Source organism: Pseudochaenichthys georgianus, chromosome 14, assembly GCF_902827115.2.
Source record: "Pseudochaenichthys georgianus chromosome 14, fPseGeo1.2, whole genome shotgun sequence".
NCBI classification, from domain to species: domain Eukaryota; kingdom Metazoa; phylum Chordata; class Actinopteri; order Perciformes; family Channichthyidae; genus Pseudochaenichthys; species Pseudochaenichthys georgianus.
In genome coordinates, this window is record NC_047516.1 from 24,008,186 (window position 1) to 24,036,181 (window position 27,996).

At 39.5% G+C, this 27,996-nt stretch overlaps 4 protein-coding genes across 4 annotated transcripts in view; all 4 read right to left on the bottom strand.

Moving 5' to 3' along the window:
• slc37a2 (solute carrier family 37 member 2) overlaps window positions 1-10,788 on the bottom strand; it is a 31,756-nt gene extending 20,968 nt beyond the window's left edge. Inside the window, exon 1 of the mRNA XM_071205496.1 lies at window positions 10,715-10,788. Coding sequence (XP_071061597.1) covers window positions 10,715-10,773 — 59 coding nt within the window. The 5' untranslated portion in view covers window positions 10,774-10,788. The remainder of the gene's footprint in view (window positions 1-10,714) is intronic.
• On the bottom strand, window positions 133-3,007 carry LOC117458040 (troponin I-like). Its single transcript, XM_034098279.2, has 5 exons — window positions 2,895-3,007; window positions 2,656-2,781; window positions 1,558-1,677; window positions 1,435-1,466; window positions 133-337 (listed from the first exon to the last, which is right to left on the bottom strand). The coding sequence occupies exons 1-5, from the start codon at window positions 2,997-2,999 to the stop codon at window positions 133-135; spliced, it is 588 nt and encodes a 195-aa protein (XP_033954170.2). The 5' UTR covers window positions 3,000-3,007.
• Window positions 10,789-11,373: 585 nt separating the features above from the next.
• The window catches only part of LOC117458041 (trichohyalin-like), a 50,785-nt gene continuing 34,162 nt past the window's right edge, over window positions 11,374-27,996 (bottom strand). Inside the window, exons 3-10 of the mRNA XM_034098280.2 lie at window positions 18,649-18,774; window positions 16,651-16,767; window positions 16,412-16,537; window positions 15,310-15,429; window positions 15,113-15,216; window positions 13,888-14,088; window positions 13,547-13,695; window positions 11,374-12,448 (exon numbers count right to left, since the gene is read on the bottom strand). Of these exons, the coding sequence (XP_033954171.1) occupies window positions 12,393-12,448; window positions 13,547-13,695; window positions 13,888-14,088; window positions 15,113-15,216; window positions 15,310-15,429; window positions 16,412-16,537; window positions 16,651-16,767; window positions 18,649-18,774 (999 nt within the window). The 3' untranslated portion in view covers window positions 11,374-12,392. The remainder of the gene's footprint in view (window positions 12,449-13,546; window positions 13,696-13,887; window positions 14,089-15,112; window positions 15,217-15,309; window positions 15,430-16,411; window positions 16,538-16,650; window positions 16,768-18,648; window positions 18,775-27,996) is intronic.
• LOC139435139 (coiled-coil domain-containing protein 15-like) lies at window positions 18,918-20,114 on the bottom strand. Its single transcript, XM_071205506.1, has 2 exons — window positions 19,730-20,114; window positions 18,918-19,067 (listed from the first exon to the last, which is right to left on the bottom strand). The coding sequence occupies exons 1-2, from the start codon at window positions 19,898-19,900 to the stop codon at window positions 18,918-18,920; spliced, it is 321 nt and encodes a 106-aa protein (XP_071061607.1). The 5' UTR covers window positions 19,901-20,114.

Here is a 27,996-nt window from a genome sequence, read left to right on the forward strand (position 1 = left end):
TGAAACGGAAGTGATAGAGTCAGACTTCCTCTAGAGCCACCTAAGACTTTAAACAACTACTTTTCACATATGCAGTAAAACCTGTCGACCTATAAGCATGCTCAGATCAGTGAAGATTGGTAAATAACTGTCTTACCTTGCAGATACTTTCCCTTGCTCTTCCCTTTTCCTCCTCTGCAGCTCCTCAGCTCTCGCGTCCTCTTCCTCCTCCAGATTCAGTCTCTCCAGGACCAGCAGCTCTCTCTCCTGCAGCTTCTGTCGGGCTTCAGCGAGCTGCCGGACTCTCTCCAACTTTCTCTCCTCCTCCACACGAACCTGTTCTTTCTCTGCTTTAATACTTCAGGAAGACAGGGACATTGATGAGTCTAATGCTATAGAATCACATGTTGAGATTAGAGCATTCAGACACATTTGGGCTAAATAAGGGAATACTGCCGTGTTATTAATGTCATGTACAGTGGGGCAAAAAAGTATTTAGTCAGCCACCAATTGTGCAAGTTCTCCCACTTAAAAAGATGAGAGGCCTGTAATTTTCATCCTAGGTACACTTCAACCATGAGAGACAGGATGGGGGGAAAGAATCCAGGAAATCACATTGTAGGATTTTTAATGAATTAATTGGTAAATTCCTCGGTAAAATAAGTATTTGGTCACCTACAAACAAACAAGATTTCTGGCTCTCACAGACCTGTAACTTCTTCTTTAAGAGCCTCCTCTGTCCTCCACTTGTTAACTGTATTAATGGCACCTGTTTGAACTCGTTATCAGTATAAAAGACACCTGTCCACAACCTCAAACAGTCACACTCCAAACTCCACTATGGCCAAGACCAAAGAGCTGTCAAAGGACACCAGAAACAAAATGGTAGACCTGCACCAGACTGGGAAGACTGCATCTGCAATAGGTAAGCAGCTTGGTGTGAAGAAATCAACTGTGGGAGCAATTATTAGAAAATGGAAGACATACAAGACCACTGATAATCTCCCTCGATCTGGGGCTCCACGCAAGATCTCACAATAAAAGGCTTTCACTTTTTAACTTCTCAAATGTTTGCAACATAATAAATCGATGTTTAACTATTCAAGCAGCAGAGTAATAATCAATATTGAGACTAAAAGATGTATAGGCTATTCTAGAAAAAAATCACATTAATCAATAATGAAAATAATTGTTATTTGCGGCCCTAACAATCAATTATTTAAACTCGAAGCTGATGTTTAAAAAAAAAAAAAAAACATTTCAGGCTTTCGTTCAAAGCTACAGATTGTTTGGTACTCGGAAGACAGATTGTGGGCGAAGAATCACTTTAACACACAAATACAGGAAGTGATTGCTGGAGAAATGATGTGCAGTCTCGTCACCTGGCGTCCTCTTCAGGTGTTTCCTGTTCTGTTTATTCTCCTTCACTTGCTCTCTCTCAATGTTTCATGTTACTGACGGCGGTGCATCACGAACTGAGACTGACGCTGCAGAGGGAGAGAGACGTGCTATCTGAACAATGTGGTCTGACAGGACAGAGTTTAAACTCCTTAAGTCGAAGCTCATTGCGTTGTCTACCTGTTTCTTCAGTTCTTCCTGGTCAGGTAGAGGCCAGAGGGCCTGAGAGACTCTGAGGTCTGACTTTGAACCAGGATCAGGCTGTGATAGGTCCGAATCCCACATCCTAGGTCTGCTCACCTGAGACATAAACACAGAACAGAGACAGATAACAACATATGTATTGTACACCTTCTAGTTAACCACTTAGCTTTTGTTGTCAATACAAATGTAACAAGATAAGTCTGTTTCTTATGGCCAGTCAGGCAAACAATTACATTAAATCATTGGAAGTCGACGATCGGGCTCGATATATGGTTAAATATAGCAGTAGGCGATCGATGTCCATAGATGAGAGTAACATCACTTTACAGCCCCGCCCACTTTTGGGGGAACCAACGCTGTCATTTGAATGGCGATCGAGCCTGAAGCCACAGAGCTTCTTCTTCTGTCCTTTCTTCTTAGAGGAAGTCCAGAAACACTGAACTCCGGATTTGTTTTAATGTTGAGGTGCAATAAACGACACAGCAGCTTGTTGGCATGATAAAACTATTATTTTCCGTCTCGCTCATGAGAGTAACAGCCGGCGAAAATTACGGCCTTGCCTACTGATTTTAATTGAACCATATATCGAGCCCGATCGTCGATTTCCAATGATATAATGTAATATTTGCCTGACTGGCCATCGTAATTGGGCTCTCTGAAGATCAGAAAATCCACGGTTTTCTTAAGTTTCTGATTGGATTGACAAAAATTTCAGAATTTGTATTGACCGCCATTCAAATGACAGCGTTGTTTTCCCCCAACAGTGGGCGGAAGTGACGTAGGTGTTACTCTCATCTATTAAATGCTGTGTTTGGTTTAAACAGAGGCCTTCACTAACTCTTAGCCTGTCATATTTCGCATCTGGTATAACATCATAAACATGGTGATACGATTTAAGGCTCATTGATGTATAAGCTTTTTCCATTTTTAAATATCAGACCTATATCTACAGTTACATGTTGGCATATTCCTGTTGTCAAGCAGCAACTGTGTGTCTTTTTTATACAAATTAAGTGTGTATTAACAGTTTATAAAAAAGAATATGGAACTGCTGCACCGTGGATATTTATTAACCTTTTGCTGAACGAGGGGACATTCATGTTGACTGTTGAAGAGAAGTTCATCCCCCTCTTCCTCCTCTTCTTCTCCTCCTCCCTGAACATCCTGCCCTTGCTGCTCTGCTCCCAGCATATCAGATTTCTGTTTGGTGGAAAATGTGCTTAATATCACTCTGGATGTGGAGAATAGCAATACACAACATCGGGAACATTGTGTGAACAAAAGAGGAACAAGTGTGAGACACACACACTCACATGTCTGGTTGAAGAGATGTTCCATGCGGTGCCGGGATGGTCTGACGTCATTTCCCCATGCGGGATCATCCGACAGGAAGCCAGTCTGAGTCTCACCTGCCTCATGCCTCCTCTAGGCTGGAAAATCATGGAAATAAATCATCCTATAAATTAATCACTGTCACATTATTGTATTAGTCACACAAGGACACCAAGCAATTCTGACTGCCACAAACAACACACATTGCACAACACACTGAAGGAAATAGGGCTGACATTATAAAGTGAGGATAAAAGTCTGTTTGGGACCCTCGGCAGACTTTGATCCTCCACATTTAACATACCTGACAAAAACAGGATTTCTTAGTACAATGCCAATATTGATATGGAAAGCCGCAAATATCTGATAGATATAAATCCGACAATATTATTTTATATATATATTATATTATTATATCAAACAATTAATGACACTATTAAAAATGTGTGATAATGACCAATACATTGAATCAGTGTCCAGGATCTAATCTTTAAGTGATGCATCCGAAAGCACCTGTAACCAAGATGGTTGAAAATGCTGTGCAATTAATCAGCAGTGCTCTGTGGTGGACAAACTATAGAATGGAGACACCATTTCTGAATTACATCGAATATATACAATATCTTTCTAACCTGCCATTTTTTGCAGTACTGCCGTAAAGAAGATCAATCATAATGCCGTTTTGATGCCATTTCACAAGCAAAAAAACAATTGTATTGACTTTAATGCAGGGGTGTCAAACTCAAGGCCCAGGGGCCAAATCCAGCCCGCGACTTCATTTTATGCGGTCCCACAAGAGCTTGCAAAGAATATAATATGTTTATTATACGGTTACATGCCACTTTATAAAAGTAAGTTGCCCATAAACTACATGTCCCACAATGCATCTCAAATTAGCCTTTTTTCAAAATCTTACTTTAAAAAAAAAAAAACACCAAAGGATAGCTGCTCTTTTCTTTTTAAATCATTTTGTGACATTCTCACTAAAGAGACTTGCAATTATTTGCCCTAGACTTCTGCTTTCAGACGTAGTTAATTATGAAGTTATTACCCTATCCGATAATAATCCGACCTCTGCAGCTCATCCAGAATGCAGCGGCTCGCCTGGTCTTCAACCTTCCTAAATTCTCCCACACCACGCCGCTCCTCCGCTCCCTCCACTGGCTTTCGGTAACTGCTAGAATCCACTTCAAGACAATGGTACTTGCGTACCATTCTGCGAATGGATCTGGCCCTTCCTACATCCAGGACATGGTTAAACTGTACACCCCAGCGCGTGCACTTCGCTCTGCATCAGCCAAACGACTCGCTGCACCCTCGCTGCGAGGGGGACCCAAGTTCCCATCAGCAGAAACACGTGGGTTTGCTATCCTGGCTCCAAAATGGTGGAATGAGCTCCCCATTGACATCAGGACGGCAGAAAGCTTCACACCTTCCGGCGCAGTCTGAAAACTCATCTCTTTCGACTCCACTTCGAGCGATAGAACTATTAACAAAGCACTTATATACTAATAAAGGACTGGCTTACCTAAAGCCAGTTAGTAGCACTTGAAATGTTTTAGCTCTATGAAGCCTGATGTACTTTATGATTCTGTTTTCTTCAAGTTTGTATTTTGTTGGTCGAACGCACTTATTGTACGTCGCTTTGGATAAAAGCGTCAGTTAAATGCAATGTAATGTAATGTAATCCAATGCAGAGGCAATAATGTAATATAATACATTATTTTGTAAAGATTATAATTTATATATGTATTTTTATATTTCTTAAAGTTACAACCGGCCCTTCGAGTGCAACCATAATGCTGATGTGGCCTGTGATGAAATTGAGTTTGACACAACGAATATATTTCATCTGACTTTAATTGTAATATTTTGAAAACGACCAGCTCTTGCTGTTATCAAAGTGGTTTTATAAAGAAATGACTGTATGAACATAAAAACAAGAGATATGTGTAATGGTTTCTTAGCAGAAAAACACAGTACAGCATGTCATGTATCAACTGTGTTCATTCTGGGGTAAATAGGAGGCGTAAAGAGGCTAAGACTGGAGAAAATAAGGAGTCCAGGAAGATGAATGCTTCCTTTATGTTTCTCCTTCTTTCATACCACTTTAATCATCTGACAGCCCCTCAAGGTAATCGTGTGACCCTTTGGAGGGCTCACCCATGTATTCAATTGTAACTTAAACAGAATGCATTCGTATCACCATCCTAATATTAGTTGAAATGTTTATGTAAGGACTTTTAATTGCATGAAGGATCTGAGCAGTAAACAAAGTCAGCCAAAACTGAACTTTATTGCAGGGCTGTTGTAATATTTTGCATATATAAAATAAAGTGTCTTTAGTGTCTGCTGCCAGGCAGTGGCTCAGTCAGTAGGGGCTTGGACTGGGAGCTGTAGGGTCGCCGGTTCAAGTCCCCGACCAGATCTAAATATGGAGTGTGGACTGCTACTCGGAGAGGTCCCAGTTCACCTCCTGCCCTGCCGTGGTGCCCTTGAGCAAGGCACCGGACACCCCCCACCCCCCGGGCGCTGTACAATAGCTGCCCACTGGTCCTGGTGCTAGGATGGGTTAAAAGCGGAGTACACATTTCACTGTGTGCTGTGTGACCATTGAAGAGGGTTCACCACTCCGACTCTATTATCTCATGTGTTTGCTTAAGAATGTACAGGTGTATCCAGCCGACAGCAGTGTGTCAATGGCACATCCAAGTGTAATGACTCATGTACACAATGTTGACCTTCTCCATTGTTATTTTATTCTTCCCATATACAAGAAACATAGCACAACAATGTGACACATTTTTCATTAAGATAAGTCTATGGGCATAGATATGTCTTATAATTATTTGTGTGAACATAAAAATAATTTGTGTGTAAATATGTGATTTGTAAATGTAAAACAACATCCACAAATGCATTTAAAAGATTTGCAAACTCACAAATACATTTGCAAGTGTAAAACGGATCTGCAAATACGCTAAATATGTTCACAAATAAAAAAAAGATCAGTGAATATCTCTTTAACATTTACAACTTTCGATCAGGCATTTGTGAATCCATTTTGTATTTGTGGACCAAAAATGCGCTTGCGGATCTCAACTCTCTGTTCACGGATCTCAAATCTCTGTTCGATCGTTCGCGGATCGTCTTTTTACACACACAGGAATTTTGAGACATATTTTCCGCCGGTCTCGGCTAAAATCTACTCGTGTCACTCGGTTATTTTCGGAAACCACGTGATGGCCCGCTGATGACTACATTTCCGCATGATTTCAAAGTAAGAGCATGATGGTTTGTTTAATGCTCTGTTTTTGTATTATAATGAACAGCGGAACGTTAGATGCATTCTTCATCACCATCACCCTCATCATCATGTTATAGTGATACAGTTAGTTTGTGTTATTGGTTCAATACAGCATATCTCGAGCACCTTCGTTGATGTTGAAGTGCAGGCTATACGCCACTTCCGGGTCCCGGGGGAGCAGCTGGCAGCGAAGCAGCCCAGATAAAACTCTTTCTTCATTGTTTGTTGTGTATTCAGTCAAGCGGGTCAAAGTTACAAAGCACTTCACATCTTATTAATCGGCCTAATTTTACTTTACCAGTGCAGTAATAAAGTAATCTGTAGAAAAGCACCGTATTTAGGTCAGCCTTCATAGTAAGGCTCCATTACATGTTATAATATTCATCGTGTCCTTTCTACTGATATATTCCTGTCTATTGCTTTCATTTGTATTTAATGTTATTGTGTTTATACTTGTTTCCACACATTTCACAATTTGGGATGAATGAAGTATCTATCTATATATGATATCCATCTATCTATATCTGTCCGTCTATCTATCTCTGCTACCTACCTACGTACCTACCTACCAACTAGTTGTTTTGTTTGGAAAGGTTTGTCATTGTATTGCTCTTTACCAGCACCTGCAGAGTACAGGACTTTACATTGTAAATATTATCAATCCATTGGTTTCTAGCATATATCATTTGCAAGTGTTTAAAACAAATGTGGGATCCTGATTTCATAAAAAGAAAGACATTCATGATTGTCATATTTTATTATGTAGGATACAGGACTGGAATTATTCTTACTTTTTACTCCACTTCATTTATGCAACAACTTTATTTAATGTTATGATTAGATTGTTTTGCTTGTATCATCCTTTGCAAATACATAGTCACAATGCTGGAAACAGGGCTGTTTCTCTGAGACGTAGATAACCACTTATGAGAATATAATGCATTGGTGTATATTAAACTAGCCAACAGTATACAAAGCACTACAAAAGTTTTGTCAATATTAACCATAAACATTTACATTAGTGAAATGACACATCAATCAATGTTTATTTTTATTTTATTTTTCACATACACAGCCTTCATAGTAAGGCTACATTAAATGTTATAATATTCATCGTGTCCTTTCCACTGATATATTCCTGTCTATTGCTTTCATTTGTATTTAATGTTATTGTGTTTATACTTGTTTCCACACATTTCACAATTTGGGATGAATGAAGTATCTATATAACCCCTTGCCCTTATTCCTCCGAGCTTAGCACTTTCTACTTTTGTTGTTATTTTGTTTTACTTGCTCGTAAGCGCTTTGAGCACCAGGAAAAGCGCTTTATAAATGTAATGTATTATTATTATTATATATGATATCCATCTATCCATATATCTATCTCTATCTATCTATCTGTACCTGCAGAGTACAGGACTTAAATATTGTACATATTATATCAATCCTATAATATTTGTTTCTAACATTTAAAGTGCTTAAAACAAATGTGGGATATTCATTTGATAAAAGTAATTGACAAAGAAATTAACGATTGTCATATTTTATTATGTAGGATACAGAACTGGACTGTAGTCAAGCAAACGTACTTAATAACACATTCCACATACTTGTTCTTTGCGTCAGTGTTTCAATGTTATATTTTATAACCATATAAATTATTAAAACAATTAAAATACATGCCCTACCGTTGATTGTGCACACTTTTGCCTGAAATTAATCTCCCACTGCCAGGCCCACGCACAGTCAATATAAGTAATTATATTAATGCATAGGAATGTAGTGATACTTCTTTATTCTTCTTTTGAATACAATTATAACGGTACATAACAGCGGAAGAAAAGTATACATATTTTTAAAAACGGTTTTGTTTTTTGTGACAGAGATTACAGATCCCCATTGACTGGGAGGCCAGTGGTCATCTGCGTGAGGAACACTGGGAATAGTTGTTCCTGTCACCCGGAGTCCTCTGAGTGATCAACAGATGGAACACCTTAATGCTAATATTGACCCAATGTTACCATCAGATTCATTTGGAAAGGACATCTACTTGAACACATTACAGTTGGTTCTCTTTACGACTGGAAATTAAGAGCAATGGATCCATGGACTACCAGTAGCAGACAAAGTATTCAGATACTTGACTGAAGTAAAAGTCTTGCCTTTATAGTCTTACTTAAGTAAAGGTATGTAAGTACTAGCCAAATGGACTTACATTTGAAGTACTCATTATGCTTTAAAAGGTTCTCTGTATGTGTTAAAACTTTTGATTATATAGTTGCATTAATGTGTAATAAAAATAAAATAGATCAGATAGACAGACAGATATAGATAGATGGATATCATATATAGATAGATACTTCATTCATCCCAAATTGTGAAATGTGTGGAAACAAGTATAAACACAATAACATTAAATACAAATGAAAGCAATAGACAGGAATATATCAGTAGAAAGGACACGATGAATATTATAACATGTAATGGAGCCTTACTATGAAGGCTGACCTAAATACGGTGCTTTTCTACAGATTACTTTATTACTGCACTGGTAAAGTAAAATTAGGCCGATTAATAAGATGTGAAGTGCTTTGTAACTTTGACCCGCTTGACTGAATACACAACAAACAATGAAGAAAGAGTTTTATCTGGGCTGCTTCGCTGCCAGCTGCTCCCCCGGGGACCCGGAAGTGGCGTATAGCCTGCACTTCAACATCAACGAAGGTGCTCGAGATATGCTATTGAACCAATAACACAAACTAACTGTATCACTATAACATGATGATGAGGGTGATGGTGATGAAGAATGCATCTAACGTTCCGCTGTTCATTATAAACAAAACAGAGCATTAAACAAACCATCATGCTCTTACTTTGAAATCATGCGGAAATGTAGTCATCAGCGGGCCATCACGTGGTTTCCGAAAATAACCGAGTGACACGAGTAGATTTTAGCCGAGACCGGCGGAAAATATGTCTCAAAATTCCGTGTGTGTAAAAAGACGATCCGCGAACAGAGATTTGAGATCCGTGAACAGAGTTGAGATCCGCGAGCGCATTTTGGTCCACAAATACAAAATGGATTCACAAATGCCTGATCGAAAGTTGTAAATGTTAAAGAGATATTCACTGATCTTTTTTTTATTTGTGAACATATTTAGCGTATTTGCAGATCCGTTTTACACTTGCAAATGTATTTGTGAGTTTGCAAATCTTTTAAATGCATTTGTGGATGTTTTTTACATTTACAATTCACATATTTACACACAAATTATTTTTATGTTCACACAAATAATTATGAGACATATCTATGCCCATATAAGTCCCTCACTACATCAAGTGCAGCAAACAGACAGCTAGTACATGTGGGATGTGTTGTCCTGTTTTACAATATACATGTATCTGTTATTTTCCAGAGGTGGGAGAAGTACTCAGATCTTGTACTTGAGTAAAAGTACCAGAGTGTAGGAATACTCTGTTACAGTAAAAGTCCTGTATTCTAAATGTTACTCAAGCAAACGTATTATCAAAATATAGTTAAAATAGTGACAGTAAAAGTAGTCATTGTGCAGATTGGTCCATTTCAGAATAATATATATGATATGTTTTATAATGATTGATCATGAAAGTGTTCTCAAAGCTGGTGAAGGTGCAGCTGGTTTGAATGGCTTTGTAGACTGCAGGTAGCTGTGGTGGAGGTGCAGCTAGTCTGAAGTACTTTGTAGACTGCAGGGTAGCTGGTGGATTTACTCCAGGTGGAACTAAAGTCTGATTTAACACTTGATTATATTTCACATCATTCATCCACATCTGTAAAGTAACTAAAGGTATTAAATACATGTGGTGGAGTAAAAGTACAAAGTGGCAGAAAATGGAAATACTCAAGTAAAGTACAAGTACCTCAAAATTGTATTTAAATTTTAGTGAATGTACTTCCCACCTTTTCTTTTCATGCTGGGTGTGAGCTTTATTACTAAACTGCTGGGCCATCAGTGTCTTGGTTGTTGTGAAATCATCAAACTAAATAAATGAATAATGTCCTGAATGTGAAAGGATAACTGAAACTGAAGTGTTATTACAATAAAGCACCACTTTGATAATTCAAATTCTTGGAATTCTTGATTGTGTCGACTGTATCGATTAAAGGTCAAATGCATATCGATGAGAGAGAAAGCTTTAAAACGTCACTTTTGTGTATGTAGTTAGTTTGGCGTCGCTGTTGTTTTTCACATCAGAACCCAAACTGCTACCACGACGAAAACAAGCGGTGGTGGAGAGTGTGGAACAAGTAGCAGGATGTTGTGGTGTACTTCTTTATAAAGTAAACACTGGGTTAACCGCCCCCCCCCCCCCATCACAAATTCTCAGAATGTATGTTTATCGACCAGGTTAAGCCAATCATTCACAGTAAAGAGATAACACCCAGACGGGCAACGGCTGTAATTAGGATGCCATTAACTATGATTGTCGAGAACAAAAGGAATGGAAACTTACCAACCATCTCGAGAAAAGGACGTGAGTAACCGTATCCCGGGAGCCAGTGGCGACTTCATTTTTCAATGAAAACTTGAGCAAAACTTAAAACTAAGCGTCAGATTTCAGGCATGTCCTCGGAGTCCTAATATCGCAGTTGAAGGCACTGTGGGTAGCCAAGTTACCGGCTGGTTATTAACGGTTTGTAACGGTTGAAACCGTAGAAGAGTTCGCTAGCTTCTAACGTAAAACAATAACTTGTTTTATGCAAGCTAATGTTTAAGACAATACGAAGCCGTGTGTTAGCTGAAGCAATAACAAAGTAACCGTGTAGCGTTACGGTCCGTGATACAGTCCGTAAACATCCAGCATTCCTCCATACTGTCCCGCCGGCTGAGAGTTTATATTATGCCCAGATCCGGAGAGCCAGCCTTCATCTGTGCAGCCGTACGAGTTCAGACAAGGAGGCGGCGAAGGTTGTGAGTAAGATTTAAAAAAGATTAATATTTTTAGCCTAAGTGTGTTATTCCATAAGGTTTTCCAGACGGTGGCTCCTGGCTTCCATGTGACTCCATTCCGCTCTGACGTCACGACAAACAGGAAGCAGCGAGTGGAAGGAACAGCTGATACCCCCCTTGTAAAAAATACAACATAGTAATAATAATAATAATGAAAATAAATGTGCTAAAGACGACATTTAATATTGTCCTTTCTTTTTTCTGTGCTTCAGTTAAAGTAACACAATATACATTTAAAAACACTTGTTATACACAATATAATAATACAAATAAAGCAATTCAAAAAGCACAATTTTAGAATACTTTAGCCATTTAGAACAACATCTAATTACCTGAAGTAGTCCAGAATTTCGTTTTTTATTAAAATGTTTAAACAGCTGACATGACCCAAAGTAGATTCTTCAAAAATCCCACACAACAAACAGAAAATCTACCAGTTTAGACATGTACTGACTGACCTTCCTGATAACATACTTATCACAGCTTTGTAGCGAGAAGCTTACATGCTTATATCTTCATTAGCAATAAATAAACTAAAAGTACATTCATGTGAAGTTGTATAAAACGTTACACATCTTTACCTCTACACTGAGAATGTACATCTGTCTTTGGTGCAATTACAATCTGATGCTTATATCAACAACAGCAACATTCCCACAAACAATTGTAATTGCTACCTCTACAATTCATAGATGAATTAGCATAACATCTGCATAAAAAAAACACAACTATTATTTTTGTTAAAGCAGGAACTCCAGAGAGCGAGTCTGCATTTATGAATCTACAGCATCTCTTGTCTTAAGTAATGCAGGTCTATAGTAAAAAAAAAAAAGTCTGGGATCAATCATCACTTTAAATCCATCAATGTCTTTAAAATATGTTGCGCAAATCCATCTCTCATTGTTGAGATATTTGGTGTCGTTGACATAACTTGTTGAAAAGTTTGGGACTCCTGGAGCTGGATTCATCTCATGAATCTCTGGAAAAGAATATCAAGGCAATCTACCTGATATTTATTAAGATGCATCAGTCTGGTGGCTAAAAATAGTCTGGGCACTGAACGCACGAAAAACCAAAACATTTCATCAATCTTCCAGTCTGAATCTCAGTTGAGTTTTCTTGCGTTGGATTTCCCGAAATGTTCCTTCCGATAGACAGCATGGTCTCTTTTCAGTTTAAGTTCACCTTGACTGCAAATCCAAACTCAACATTGTTGAATGTAACGCCTTGGCATATGCTGTGGAAGAGACAACAAGTACTGAAAATGAAACTGACTGCACGTTTTGTGTAGCACACAGTTATTAAACCTCCTTGTCAACATAAACACACAAGCACAACACATTTAGAAACCCGTGAAATACACACACATGTAGCTTCAGCTGTGCCCGCGAATTCCTGGGCCGCAAATTCGCGGGTCTAGCTATGTACTGAGTGTGTGTATTTCGCGGGTTGAGTGATGTCCAATGGCATCCCGTGGAGGAATTCTGAAATGTTTTACCGTTACATCACAAAAACGCACAGCAGAACCAGACCCTGGAGCGCCGGCCTCTTTATTTACTTACTCCTCTTCATCCCCTATGGGTAATAAGGCTGAGATGAGAACCCTCCATCGTATTTAGTCCTTAGCAATATGCTGCCTCTCCCCATGTAGGGATGGGTACCGAGCCCCGGTATTAAACGGGCCCCGCGCCGGAATTATTAAAGACAGTGGTAACGTTAAGCTCCGACGTTATCTGACTTTTTATCGGTACTGGAGACATTTAAAAAATATAAGTCATATGTATTATTGCTACATACACATTATATCGCAGTTTTAGTTTCACCAACTCCGTTTCTAATATGCAATAAGACTACAACATGCGTCTATGATGTATTTTCGAGCTTTCCAATCCAGATGAGATCTCTCTCTCCCGTCTGGGTGCGAGGGGGCGGGGCCGTTTGTAAAGGTCTCCTGACTGACAGGCTGTCATCCTGGTTAGTGGGTACTCTGGGTTCTGTCTTCAGGACAGTGTTGGATTTTTTTGTTAATTGGATGGGACTTGATTAGATGTAATTTTCTCATTTGTTTGTTTAAATATATGTGGCCTTTGTTTATGTGATTGACTGATTTACTCAAGTAAAAAGGTTGATGAATTATCATCTAATGATTTGTATGATGTTTTATTTATGTTAAAGGTCACTTTGAATGATTTTAACTAATGATAATGTAGAAAAACTAACATTTTAAATTCGGGACGGTCCACATTAATTTCGGGAAGGCTTATATTGTATTTCGGGGCGGTTCCGGGAGGATGGGGAAAAAAGTTAGTCGAGAGCCCTGGTGTGAAGGGAGTACCTTTGGGATTGTTGTAGAAGACGCAGTTGTTAGCACAGGTGTCGGGGTGGGAGTCCCAGAAAGACGATGCGCAGCAGCAGAGAGGAGGAGGCTCCAGCTTCTCCTGAGACACTCGCTCCTTCATCCGAGCTCTCAGAGCCTCGATGAACCTGCAGAGTTAACTGTTTATCAGATTCACGAAGCCACTTGTGAACCTCAACGGTGTGAAACGGAAGTGATAAGAGTCAGACTTCCTCTAGAGCCACCAAAGACTTTAAACAACTACTTTTCACATATGCAGTAAAACCTGTCGACCTATAAGCATGCTCAGATCAGTGAAGATTGGTAAATAACTGTCTTACCTTGCAGATACTTTCCCTTGCTCTTCCCTTTTCCTCCTCTGCAGCTCCTCAGCTCTCGCGTCCTCTTCCTCCTCCAGATTCAGTCTCTCCAGGACCAGCAGCTCTCTCTCCTGCAGCTTCTGTCGGGCTTCAGCGAGCTGCCGGACTCTCTCCAACTTTCTCTCCTCCTCCACACGAACCTGTTCTTTCTCTGCTTTAATACTTCAGGGAAGACAGGGACATTGATGAGTCTAATGCTATAGAATCACATGTTGAGATTAGAGCATTCAGACACATTTGGGCTAAATAAGGGAATACTGCCGTGTTATTAATGTCATGTACAGTGGGGCAAAAAAGTATTTAGTCAGCCACCAATTGTGCAAGTTCTCCCACTTAAAAAGATGAGAGGCCTGTAATTTTCATCCTAGGTACACTTCAACCATGAGAGACAGGATGGGGGGAAAGAATCCAGGAAATCACATTGTAGGATTTTTAATGAATTAATTGGTAAATTCCTCGGTAAAATAAGTATTTGGTCACCTACAAACAAACAAGATTTCTGGCTCTCACAGACCTGTAACTTCTTCTTTAAGAGCCTCCTCTGTCCTCCACTTGTTAACTGTATTAATGGCACCTGTTTGAACTCGTTATCAGTATAAAAGACACCTGTCCACAACCTCAAACAGTCACACTCCAAACTCCACTATGGCCAAGACCAAAGAGCTGTCAAAGGACACCAGAAACAAAATGGTAGACCTGCACCAGACTGGGAAGACTGCATCTGCAATAGGTAAGCAGCTTGGTGTGAAGAAATCAACTGTGGGAGCAATTATTAGAAAATGGAAGACATACAAGACCACTGATAATCTCCCTCGATCTGGGGCTCCACGCAAGATCTCACAATAAAAGGCTTTCACTTTTTAACTTCTCAAATTGTTGCACATAATAAATCGATGTTTAACTATTCAAGCAGCAGAGTAATAATCAATATTGAGACTAAAAGATGTATAGGCTATTCTAGAAAAAAATCACATTAATCAATAATGAAATAATTGTTATTTGCGGCCCTAACAATCAATTATTTAAACTCGAAGCTGATGTTTAAAAAAAAAAAAAAAACATTTCAGGCTTTCGTTCAAAGCTACAGATTGTTTGGTACTCGGAAGACAGATTGTGGGCGAAGAATCACTTTAACCACACAAATAACAGGAAGTGATTGCTGGAGAAATGAGTGCAGTCTCGTCACCTGGCGGTCCTCTTCAGGTGTTTCCTGTTCTGTTTATTCTCCTTCACTTGCTCTCTCTCAATGTTCATGTACTGACGGCGGTGCATCACGAACTGAGACTGACGCTGCAGAGGGGAGAGAGGACGTGCTATCTGAACAATGTGGTCTGACAGGACAGAGTTTAAACTCCTTAAGTCGAAGCTCATTGCGTTGTCTACCTGTTTCTTCAGTTCTTCCTGGTCAGGTAGAGGCCAGAGGGCCTGAGAGACTCTGAGGTCTGACTTTGAACCAGGATCAGGCTGTGATAGGTCCGAATCCCACATCCTAGGTCTGCTCACCTGAGACATAAACACAGAACAGAGACAGATAACAACATATGTATTGTACACCTTCTAGTTAACCACTTAGCTTTTGTTGTCAATACAAATGTAACAAGATAAGTCTGTTTCTTATGGCCAGTCAGGCAAACAATTACATTAAATCATTGGAAGTCGACGATCGGGCTCGATATATGGTTAAATATAGCAGTAGGCGATCGATGTCCATAGATGAGAGTAACATCACTTTACAGCCCCGCCCACTTTTGGGGGAACCAACGCTGTCATTTGAATGGCGATCGAGCCTGAAGCCACAGAGCTCTTCTTTTACTGTCCTTTCTTCTTAGAGGAAGTCCAGAAACACTGAACTCCGGATTTGTTTTAATGTTTGAGGTGCAATAAACGACACAGCAGCTTGTTGGCATGATAAAACTATTATTTTCCGTCTCGCTCATGAGAGTAACAGCCGGCGAAAATTACGGCCTTGCCTACTGATTTTAATTGAACCATATATCGAGCCCGATCGTCGATTTCCAATGATATAATGTAATATTTGCCTGACTGGCCATCGTAATTGGGCTCTCTGAAGATCAGAAAATCCACGGTTTTCTTAAGTTTCTGATTGGATTGACAAAAATTTCAGAATTTGTATTGACCGCCATTCAAATGACAGCGTTGTTTTCCCCCAACAGTGGGCGGAAGTGACGTAGGTGTTACTCTCATCTATTAAATGCTGTGTTTGGTTTAAACAGAGGCCTTCACTAACTCTTAGCCTGTCATATTTCGCATCTGGTATAACATCATAAACATGGTGATACGATTTAAGGCTCATTGATGTATAAGCTTTTTCCATTTTTAAATATCAGACCTATATCTACAGTTACATGTTGGCATATTTCCTGTTGTCAAGCAGCAACTGTGTGTCTTTTTTATACAAATTAAGTGTGTATTAAACAGTTTATAAAAAGAATATGGAACTGCTGCACCGTGGATATTTATTAACCTTTTGCTGAACGAGGGGACATTCATGTTGACTGTTGAAGAGAAGTTCATCCCCCTCTTCCTCCTCTTCTTCTCCTCCTCCCTGAACATCCTGCCCTTGCTGCTCTGCTCCCAGCATATCAGATTTCTGTTTGGTGGAAAATGTGCTTAATATCACTCTGGATGTGGAGAATAGCAATACACAACATCGGGAACATTGTGTGAACAAAAGAGGAACAAGTGTGAGACACACACACTCACATGTCTGGTTGAAGAGATGTTCCATGCGGTGCCGGGATGGTCTGACGTCATTTCCCCATGCGGGATCATCCGACAGGAAGCCAGTCTGAGTCTCACCTGCCTCATGCCTCCTCTAGGCTGGAAAATCATGGAAATAAATCATCCTATAAATTAATCACTGTCACATTATTGTATTAGTCACACAAGGACACCAAGCAATTCTGACTGCCACAAACAACACACATTGCACAACACACTGAAGGAAATAGGGCTGACATTATAAAGTGAGGATAAAGTCTGTTTGGGACCCTCGGCAGACTTTGATCCTCCACATTTAACATACCTGACAAAAACAGGATTTCTTAGTACAATGCCAATATTGATATGGAAAGCCGCAAATATCTGATAGATATAAATCCGACAATATTATTTTATATATATATTATATTATTATATCAAACAATTAATGACACTATTAAAAATGTGTGATAATGACCAATACATTGAATCAGTGTCCAGGATCTAATCTTTAAGTGATGCATCCGAAAGCACCTGTAACCAAGATGGTTGAAAATGCTGTGCAATTAATCAGCAGTGCTCTGTGGTGGACAAACTATAGAATGGAGACACCATTTCTGAATTACATCGAATATATACAATATCTTTCTAACCTGCCATTTTTTGCAGTACTGCCGTAAAGAAGATCAATCATAATGCCGTTTTGATGCCATTTCACAAGCAAAAAAACAATTGTATTGACTTTAATGCAGGGGTGTCAAACTCAAGGCCCAGGGGCCAAATCCAGCCCGCGACTTCATTTTATGCGGTCCCACAAGAGCTTGCAAAGAATATAATATGTTTATTATACGGTTACATGCCACTTTATAAAAGTAAGTTGCCCATAAACTACATGTCCCACAATGCATCTCAAATTAGCCTTTTTTCAAAATCTTACTTTAAAAAAAAAAAACACCAAAGGATAGCTGCTCTTTCTTTTTAAATCATTTTGTGACATTCTCACAAAAGAGACTTGCAATTATTTGCCCTAGACTTCTGCTTTCAGACGTAGTTAATTATGAAGTTATTACCCTATCCGATAATAATCCGACCTCTGCAGCTCATCCAGAATGCAGCGGCTCGCCTGGTCTTCAACCTTCCTAAATTCTCCCACACCACGCCGCTCCTCCGCTCCCTCCACTGGCTTTCGGTAACTGCTAGAATCCACTTCAAGACAATGGTACTTGCGTACCATTCTGCGAATGGATCTGGCCCTTCCTACATCCAGGACATGGTTAAACTGTACACCCCAGCGCGTGCACTTCGCTCTGCATCAGCCAAACGACTCGCTGCACCCTCGCTGCGAGGGGGACCCAAGTTCCCATCAGCAGAAACACGTGGGTTTGCTATCCTGGCTCCAAAATGGTGGAATGAGCTCCCCATTGACATCAGGACGGCAGAAAGCTTACACACCTTCCGGCGCAGTCTGAAAACTCATCTCTTTCGACTCCACTTCGAGCGATAGAACTATTAACAAAGCACTTATATACTAATAAAGGACTGGCTTACCTAAAGCCAGTTGAGTAGCACTTGAAATGTTTTAGCTCTATGAAGCCTGATGTACTTTATGATTCTGTTTTCTTCAAGTTTGTATTTTGTTGGTCGAACGCACTTATTGTACGTCGCTTTGGATAAAAGCGTCAGTTAAATGCAATGTAATGTAATGTAATCCAATGCAGAGGCAATAATGTAATATAATACATTATTTTGTAAAGATTATATATTTATATATGTATTTTTATATATTCTTAAAGTTACAACCGGCCCTTCGAGTGCAACCATAATGCTGATGTGGCCTGTGATGAAATTGAGTTTGACACCACTGCTTTAATGCGAAGGGGCATATATTGTGACATTGTTAAATACGGGAGAAATCATTTTAACAGTTAAAATCAGTGAAAGAAATACAAGTATTAAATGACCTTGCTAAACTTAAATGACTTATATGTAATAGCCTCTCACCTCCTGAGGGCTCCTGTCTGTCAGCCTGTGTTTTGCAGCGCCTCCCGCTGACATCAGCCTCTCCCCAGCAACATGCCGAGTCCAGACATGTTGCTGCTTCTGCGGGATTCTCCTCTCAGGTTTCACCTGGACATGGAACACATTTACAATGAGCAGGTCGATCAGGTAGGAAGAACAACAGTTTTTGAAAACAAGAAGGCTTTGCCAGGCTTCATGCATATCATACAGGGCAGACATTATTTAAAAAAGCAAATTAATGATATGCATTTTCACACTTTTCTGAGTCTTGTACATCTCTTCTTGCTGACTTGAGCTTTCTGCGCCACACGATGGCGTACTTCCTCTTGAAATCGTAGAAGGCTCTCCTCAGTCTCCCTCCTCTTCTCTGCCTGGATCTCTTCAGTGAGCAAAGCAAGAGCCTGAATCAAGACATGGGAAAACAGGTTGGAGCACCTTAGGTTAAATCAGGACTCTAAATTCATATGAATGTGAGAATGTATCAAGCGTTTTCTAAATTCATTTAATGAATAGTGCTTTGGGTTTGGTAAATTTGAAGGTCATTTAAAAATATTTCACAGTTCTGAGACCAATAAATAATTGATTAATGAATAGAGAATATAAATCAAGAAGAAAAGCCCACGACAACACATCAAATGCAGCTGGTAAAGGTGGACCTCATTTAGTGTAAACATATGTACTGCGAGTAGTTTAATCTATAAATCCCAATTTACTCCTTGACTTATTTTTATTAACCTGAATCTGCAAAATAACTAATATTGTCAATAAAATGTAGTGGATTCAAAAGTACAATGTGAGGTTCAAGATGCATGAAAGTACAGTACCTCAGTAAATGTACTTATATACTCTTCCCTTCTCAGTGTTGCTACTTTTACTCAGGTTACTTCACGTGTATTTCAACAACAATCAACAAACTTTTTTAACCAACTTGTCTGGTCATCATCACCACTAAAGGTCTCATTCGACAGCCTAGCAACAGTACAAGCTAGCCTAGCAACAGTACAAGCTAGCTTAGCAACAGTACAAGCTAGCTTAGCTCTTTAGCATTAAATGCCAAACTCACAGATGGGTGCTCCATAAAGTCGTGTTCGCTCTCCACCCATGCTCCCACCGCCACCACAGCATGGTTCCTCTCGGCCAGCACCTTGTTGGCTCCTCCGGGGGCTGGGGGCTCTTTGCTCGGCCGGACAGGAGCTCTGCACCTGCCGCTTGTCGACGGTTTAAACCTGCTCATATTGGAGACGTTAGCCTGATGCTAGCTCACTGAGAACTATCTTCTCTGTACACAGTTCACTGGGTTATTCATTGACGTTAAGTAATGGCGGGTTTCAATGTTATACTTTGCACACTAGTCGTTCACTTTCTTCAAAACAAAAGAAAGAAATAGCAATCATAGTTGCGTATGTAAAAGCTAAGTAAACGGCAACTGGTTTGTTTGTTTGTTTGTTTGTTTGTTTGAGTTTCGCTCACTTTTAGTATCCAACAGCTCATGGCGCATTACTGCCTCACGAGGACAGGAGGAGATGTTGTGTTAATACTACTAAACCTGTTTTTAATTAGTAACTTAGTAAGTCAAACTGTATCTATCTATTTATATTTATTTTTAAAGTTTGGATAATTATTAAATATATACTTTTACATCTCAAATGATAAGGGCACAGAAAGGTCTGAACACAAACTACTATTTTTACAAAAGCACAGGTAATGAAGAAAGCACTACATTTTTCGAACAAAAGAAGCCTATGAGTTATGAATGAGTTCAAATGTGTACATTAGAAAGTAATACAGGCATAGTTGTATTAAAAATTCTTGAAGCAACTGGAAAACTAATCTCAGATTCAATGTTCGCCAGCAAACTAATTTACTGTGGTCCCATTATTTCACTTTTATAATAGATAAAACCGTACATTTTTAAAGTAGTCTACACAGTAGGTGTGTAGCAGGCTGCTTTGTAAACTAAAACTGAAATAATAAATCTGTGAAATAAAAAAAACAATATTTTAAGAAAAACTGAAATAATGACACCTGTGTTACAACCCGGCTCCTGGGCTGCAACAAAAAGCAGGGAGGCGAGACGAGAGGTACGAATAATATAGTTTATTTGTTTAAACAAAACAAACTAAAACACCAGCATCAGGTCCCCGAAGCTGGCGCAGAGAGAGTGCCCAGAGGAGTCAGAGCGACGCAACCAGCTGGGCTCCTCCTTTATCCCGCTTCATCAGGTGTAGCTCATCAGGTAGGCGTCCGCCCACAGGTGCAGCTCATCATCAGCACCTGAACCTGCGAAAAATCCACAAACCACACACACACACAAACAGACGGCACCCCACGTGGTGTGGAGGGGTCATCACACTCCCCCCCATAAGAAAGGAGTTCTCCTAAGAACACCGTTAACCATCTAAATAGCTAGGAGCTCTTCTCCGATATTTTCCCGTGAACAGAAAATCACTCTGGTCAGTCCCTTGACCCAGCACCTGGAAGAACCCAGAATGTCCTTCCATAAACCACAAACTAGCCCTTGGCAAAAAACCAAAGACTTGCCCCCCCAGGTCGCTGCCGAATTGGCTTCCCTGTCTGACATGTTTTAACGTGCCGAGACACATCTCTCTTCAGACCAGGCCAAAAGACATACCGCAACATGTAACCACATGTTTTACGCAATTTGGAGATGATTAATGGTGTTTGTGTTAATGTAATAGGCAGGGCCGGCCCTAGACTTTTGGGGGCCCTAAGCGAGCTTTGGCGGCCCCCCTCACTCTAGCGCGTTCTCACTACACACGACACGGAACCAACTTTTGTCTTATGATGTTAGTATAAGCACACATATTGTATAAATAAGCATGTACACACCGTGGACCTAACCTCCTCTAGGGGGGTCCGGGGGCATGCTCCCCCGGGAAGATTTCTTTTTTTAAATATTGAAGTTAAAAGCATCAATCTGGTGCACTTTGAGAGCAAAATGAAGAGATCTATGGATACATCTCTCAACACCCATATGAAACAGAACTGTAAACAGATTTTTCTTTATGGATATTCTACAAATCACTTAAACTGTATTATTGTTTTGTCATATAGTATTTCATAACTGTTTTTCATTTATTCTCTCTGGCTGTCCATCTCATAATGTTCACATAGAAACTAGCTGTCAATAGGAATATCATTCAGAAGAATTATAATTTCTTGCAAAAATCTGTCACAAAAAGAGGTTGCACATTTAAATTCAGGTGTTGTTATGGCAACGTCAATGGCCAAACAGCCACATTTACTGCTGCAAATACGTTCAAACATGCTGTTAACACGTAAAGTAGTGGCAACTATGCCACCATTTCAGCTGACTTTTTCTCAGAAATACTGTCACATAACATCCATATATTTCAGTAGGTTGATGCTTGACTGATGTGCGATCTCTATTTTTCAAAGATATTGTGCATTTCTATTAGATTTTACTTGTAAATCATAAATAAAAGGTGCTATTTTTATGATAATACTCAAGATATATTATAAGTAAATATTGACAACTTATTGACATTAAGATCTGTCATTATTGACCAGAGGTGGGAAGTATGCTAACTAATGAGGCTGTTTTATTACAGCTTTAAATCACACAGCTGATCAACAACTGGATCAGCTGGGTTTTAACTAACTCTTAAAACTTCTTTGTTTACAGCAGGTTCATCCGTCACATGACTTCACACAAGGAGACATAGATTTCATGAATTTGGCTGTCCATCAGGGGCGGACTGGCCATGGGGACGTTCGGTACTGAAGTGGGCCGGTCGGATAAGTCACTAGCACCCCCCCCTGTTGACAATTTACTAGTGGTAATTACTTGCGATACCGAGGTGGGCTGGTCCAGAGTCCCGGACTGATTTGTAGTCCCAGTCCAGCCCCGGCTGTCCATTAATGTAAAGGGTAAAAGAGATTCATGGAGGGATGCAATGCATTGAATAAGAAGAGATTACATCATTAAGAAATTATTTATTTATATTTTTGTACAATTCTCTTACATCATGTATATTCTCTGTAGATTGTCACATGGCTATTTGACAGATGTACGTGAAGAAACTGGAAAAAACCTCACATTTCTGAATAAAACTGCTGGTTATTCAATCACAAGAGATCTGAAGCAGCATTACAAACACTAAACTTAATTGTAAAACTGTTATTCCCTTTAGGTTAATCAGAAATTGACATTTTCAGTTACCATAAATGTTATTGTCCATCTATACAGTACGGAGAATGTCGCGTGACGAAGAATCAATCAAAGATGCTACCTGCAGTAAAACAACATACCCAAATATACAATAAGTCAAAAGACCCCAACATATCAGTTATTCAAGTTAAACGGATGAATATAGTGCTATACAAATGATGTTTGACTATAAACTAGATGAGGATAAAAGGAGAATTGACAGCTTTGATTTGTTGGTTTTGTTGGTTTCATGCCATTTCAGCAAGACAAACAAAATGATTACATTTGTTAAAAGTCAAGAATTCTCCAAAAAAACATTCTGATGACATCCATAGAGGCGAAGTCCCTCCCTTGGCGCGGGAGCTCCATGGGACCTTATTTTGGAAAAATTATGTATTGAAGTCAATGGAGAGAGAAAGATTATCTTTCGATCCCGTTTGAATTGTGCCACGAATTACACACATGATGTTTGTCAATTAAAAATATAATTGTCAAGTCAAAAAAATAAAAATGTGTCGTAAAACTGTGAAGTAACACTTTTTTGTGTGAAACCACTCAATGAACTACATCTCCCGCCTCGCACCACACACCAAGAGGCCGTCACATCTCACTTCTTTCTCTCAGAATGAGGCGGAAAGTATTAAAAGAGGTGAAAATCACTCCAAGTCTGGGCACGTTGAGAGCTGTGCACACACACAAGGGGAGTTTGTCGGTTCCATAAGAGCCAGCATGCGGGACCGGGACTCTGGGATTTGTAGTCTTTCTAGTTGCGTATTTTTCATAGTCTTATATTTCAACAGTTTTATGACAAACTGTGACTTTTTTGACATGGACATTTTTTTTTAAGATTGACAAACATCATATGTGTAATTCGTGGCACAATTCAAACGGGATCGAAACATAATCTGTCTGTCCCCATTGACTTCAATACATACTTTTTCCGAAATAAGGTCCCATGGGGCGGAAGTAGATGGGCGGGACTTCGCCTCTCTATTAAAGGAAAACAGAACATCTGTTAATTGATTTAAAGATGTTGGTTAAAAAATGTAAACATTCCTCTTCCATGTGTCAACAATTATTCTCAGATTAAGATAAAAAAAAGAAAATGTCAGTGAGTTACATGAACACGACACACAGCCTATGAACAACTATTACCAAATATTAACTATAACTAAAAACAATGTTTTTTTTACACTGGGACTTCGGGAAAGCTGTAAATAAAACATGATCACATTTTCAGAACATTTAGAAATCTTACAGGCTAAAATTATGATCTGATGATCATCTGTTTCTTATCCTGATTATTTCAAAGAGATCTAGACGGAAAGTGAAGTCAGAATAAAGTCTGAACTAACACTCCTGAGCATCACAGAGGAATCTTAGTTTGACAGATTTTGATATCAGCAGTTTTAGCATCACCAGCTTTTCCAATACTGAAATATGGGAAGAGTTCCTCAGTGAAAGTGTCTTTGTGAGTGTAGATGTGAGTCATGTCTTCAGGGTCGTAGAAGGAGACCTCCCCCCTGTCATAGTCCAGCTGGACTCTGATCCTCTGGAGATTCTTCTTCACTCTGAGAGTCTTATTAATACCATTAGTGTATTTTCCACTGCCATGCCATAAACACCAGATTCCATATTTTGGTGAGACACATTTCTTTCCCTTCCTGTTAACTGACTCTTTAGTCAAACCTATAACCCAGGCAGGATGATCTCCCACCTCCACCTCCCAGCTGTGTCTCCCTGAGCTGAAGCCCTCAGAGCCCAGAACATGAGCACCGTTAGTGAATCTCTCTGGATTATTAGGAAGCTGCTGAGATGTGTCTCCATGTCTCACACTGGTCAGATCGTCAGACAGATAGAGACAGCGGTGTGCAATGTTTGGGTTTTTCTCAGCCATTTGATTTTAAAGTTATTTCTAAAGTGTTCTGTCCACTTCTCCCCTAATGCACTCCAAACGTGTGTGTCTCCCAGCAGAGACTTCACACCCTGTATTGGCGTCTCCGCTCTGTTCAACAATCTCTAAATCTTTGGTTTCCTCTCTCCTCCATCACAGGGTGATTGATCAACAGCAGGAAATGCTGCTATGTCATGTATTCTCCAGCAGATGGAGTCAGGATGTCTTTCAGAGGGAAATGTACTTTGGTATTCAGGTTGGGACAATGCAGTTGAACAGGTGTCTGTGTGAAGAGAAACACAAAAGGTTAAAAACATTTTAATGAAATCTTAATTTTTCATTGACATAAGAATAAAAGATAATCAAATGCAACAAACAAGAACATGGTTGTTGTATTTCAGTCAATGGAGGGTATAACATTTCAACTGACTAAAATGTATTTCCTTATATCCTGTCTGACATCTTTATGACTTGTTTATCCGTTGGAGGACGTACTCAAAATATAAAATAATGAATAAAGAATATGTTAAAGATCATTTTTACTGCTTTTTGCATTTATTTAATGAAAGAGGGGAGAAGGGGCGACTTGCAGCATACAGACTTTTTTTGTCAGGTTTCAAACTCCGGCCCCTGCAGGAATCAGACTTAGTCTATGGGACAGCACAATAAACAAACTGCTCCTTTATGCTTTATCAACTTAGTCAATTATTAAAAAGCTCATAAAATGCCACAGAGAAGGAGAGGATCGTGCCTTTGTCCTCCAGTGAGGACTCAACATTTCAACAGGCTGAGCGACACTAAACCAGTTTCACATGGTTTTATTTTTCACTAACATGAAACATGTTCTGCCAACACGTCTGTCTCACTGTGTTCATATTATCAAGTGTATCAAGGAGTAAAGATAAACACTCTCTAAATGTATAATCCTAATATCTACATACATTCTATCAACTCCAGTGTATTTTTTTTTTAACACTTTTTCACTCCCATTTATTCATATGATCATATCTTCACCCTTTCATTGGTATTAAGGATCATACATCATGCGTTTGTCACCTCCCGCTTGGACTACTGCTATGGTGTCCTGTTTGGGGTCCACAACAAAACCCTGGACGGTATGCTCAAGCCTGTGCTGCCAGGGTATTCACACATACAAAGCCCTGGCAGCACATCACTCCCACCCTCATCCACCTCCACTGGCTGCCGGTCAAGTCCTGCATATCCTACAAAGTCCTCCTCCTCACCTACAGGTCCCTCCATGCCCCCCAGTACTTATCGGACATCCTCCGCCCACATGCCCCACCCCGGAACCTCTGGCCTGCTTACCACCCCCCGCACCAACCTGCGAACCTTCCAGGGCAGAGCCTTCAGTGTGGCAGCCCCCCCCCCTCTGGAACGCTCTCCCTGCGGAGATCCTCAACATCCCCACACTTGACGCCTTCAAAAGTGCCCTCAAGTCCCATCTGTTTGCTAAGGCTTTTGGCCCCTAATCTATTTGTTGTTTTGTTTGTCTGACTGCCTTTTCTTTTTGTTATGTTTGTTTCTGCTCCTGTTCTTCTTTGTAAAGCGACCTTGGGTCTCATGAAAGGCGCTATATAAATCCAAGCTATTATTATTATTATTATTATTATTATTATTATTATTATTATTATACCACATGAGTTCATTTCAACACTTTTGGGATTTCCTTTTTAGAGACAAACCCCTGCAAAATAAATAATGATAGTTGTTTTTGAAACAACAACGCATGTTCAGTTAATGTCTTACATATATTTAGAATGTATAAATAGGAGAGTAAAAGGTTTTTAAAAAACAGGATTTTCAGGATATGAAATGTAGCCTCAAATTCTTTAAAGAAAATACAGATTTCTCATTATCTTAGTTTGTGTTTTCAGCCTCTAAAAATAAATATCATCTCTCCTGAAAATACTGTTAAACCACTTTATGTAGTATTATTGTAGCAGTAACTTGAGTGCACAAAAAACAAAGTTGCACAATGTTAGACACAGAGCCAGAGCACTGAGAGAGAGAGTAGTTCAGACATGCACAGAAGTTGTTAGACAGGAACACTTTCCATAAACCTTCAACGTGATGAGGACCTCCAATCAAATGCTCAGATCAAATACCTCTGAACCGCCGTGTGAACTTTGTCCTTGATCGACACAGTCAGTGTACAACCTGTCACTCACTCAACATATACATAATACATCTTCCAGCTCTGAGACTAAAGCTGCACAGCCTCTTGATCTGCTTTACAACAGCTTTCCACTGCAAGAATGATCATCACTGAATCCAGACGCTTCATTCAACTTCATAACTACAAAGTGTAAAGAGAGACAGACTGCAGGTATTCAACATGTACAGAAGCGCACTGATGATTTACTGATGGATCTCTGCAGAGGAAATACAAGAGCTGTTGAAGTCCATGAACATATGGGAGTGGATTCCTTTCACAACAGATTACTGGAGGAAGCAAGTTTGTCTCATTTAAAGTAATTAACATTACAGTACTTGATTAACCTCTTTCCTGCTGGAAATAATTTGTTTATTTCAACTAAAATCTGTTGATGTAGTTTTAAAAAAAAGATATTTGCAGGACTCACCAACTCACAGTCTCTCCACTTCTCTTCTTTATTCACTCCAACTGTGTGTTTCCCAGCAGAGATCTCACCTCCTCTGATGGCGTCTTCAACAATCTCTAAATCTTCTCTCGTTCCCTCCTTTAAACAGTCTTTGGTTTTCTCTCTCCTCTGTCACAGGATGATTGATCAACAGCAGGAATGCAGTTGTGTCATTTATTCACCAGCAGATGGAGTCAGGATGTCTTTCAGATGTATTTGGTATTCAGTTCAGGACGATGACTTTGTCCAGGTATCTGTGTGAAGAGAAGCACAAGGGGTTCAATATATTTATTTTTGTTAAGCTGATCTTTCTTGTTGTTTTAAATTATCAAAATTAAATTGCTCATAAAATCCAACCAACAAGGAAATGGTTGTTGTATTTTAGTTGAAGGAGGGTGGAACATATCAACAGGCTGATCAGTCAAACCAGTTTAACATCATTTTCTTTCAGCCACTGTCACATGAGTTTCCTCAAACTTTTATCCTGCCATCTTCATGTTCCTTTCAAATACAATCTACTGACATGGTTAAAAAATACATTATTAATAATAAGTTATTATTAAAGATCAGCCATTTATTATGATCTAAAAATATCCTTGAAAAAAAATAGATGTATAATCTTG

Bases quoted from the DNA above. Each gene is read 5' to 3' on its own strand.
- LOC117458040 (XM_034098279.2), bottom strand. From the start codon at position 2,999: ATGAGGCAGGTGAGACTCAGACTGGCTTCCTGTCGGATGATCCCGCAT. The intron at 1,467-1,557 runs GTAGACAACGCA...CTCCCTCTGCAG, and splicing joins AGGAAGAACTGAAGAAACAG to CGTCAGTCTCAGTTCGTGAT. The intron at 338-1,434 runs GTAACATGAAAC...GTCTTCCTGAAG, and splicing joins TTCGTGATGCACCGCCGTCA to TATTAAAGCAGAGAAAGAAC.
- LOC139435139 (XM_071205506.1), bottom strand. From the start codon at position 19,900: ATGAGCAGGTTTAAACCGTCGACAAGCGGCAGGTGCAGAGCTCCTGTC. The intron at 19,068-19,729 runs GTGAGTTTGGCA...GTCTTGATTCAG, and splicing joins ACTTTATGGAGCACCCATCT to GCTCTTGCTTTGCTCACTGA.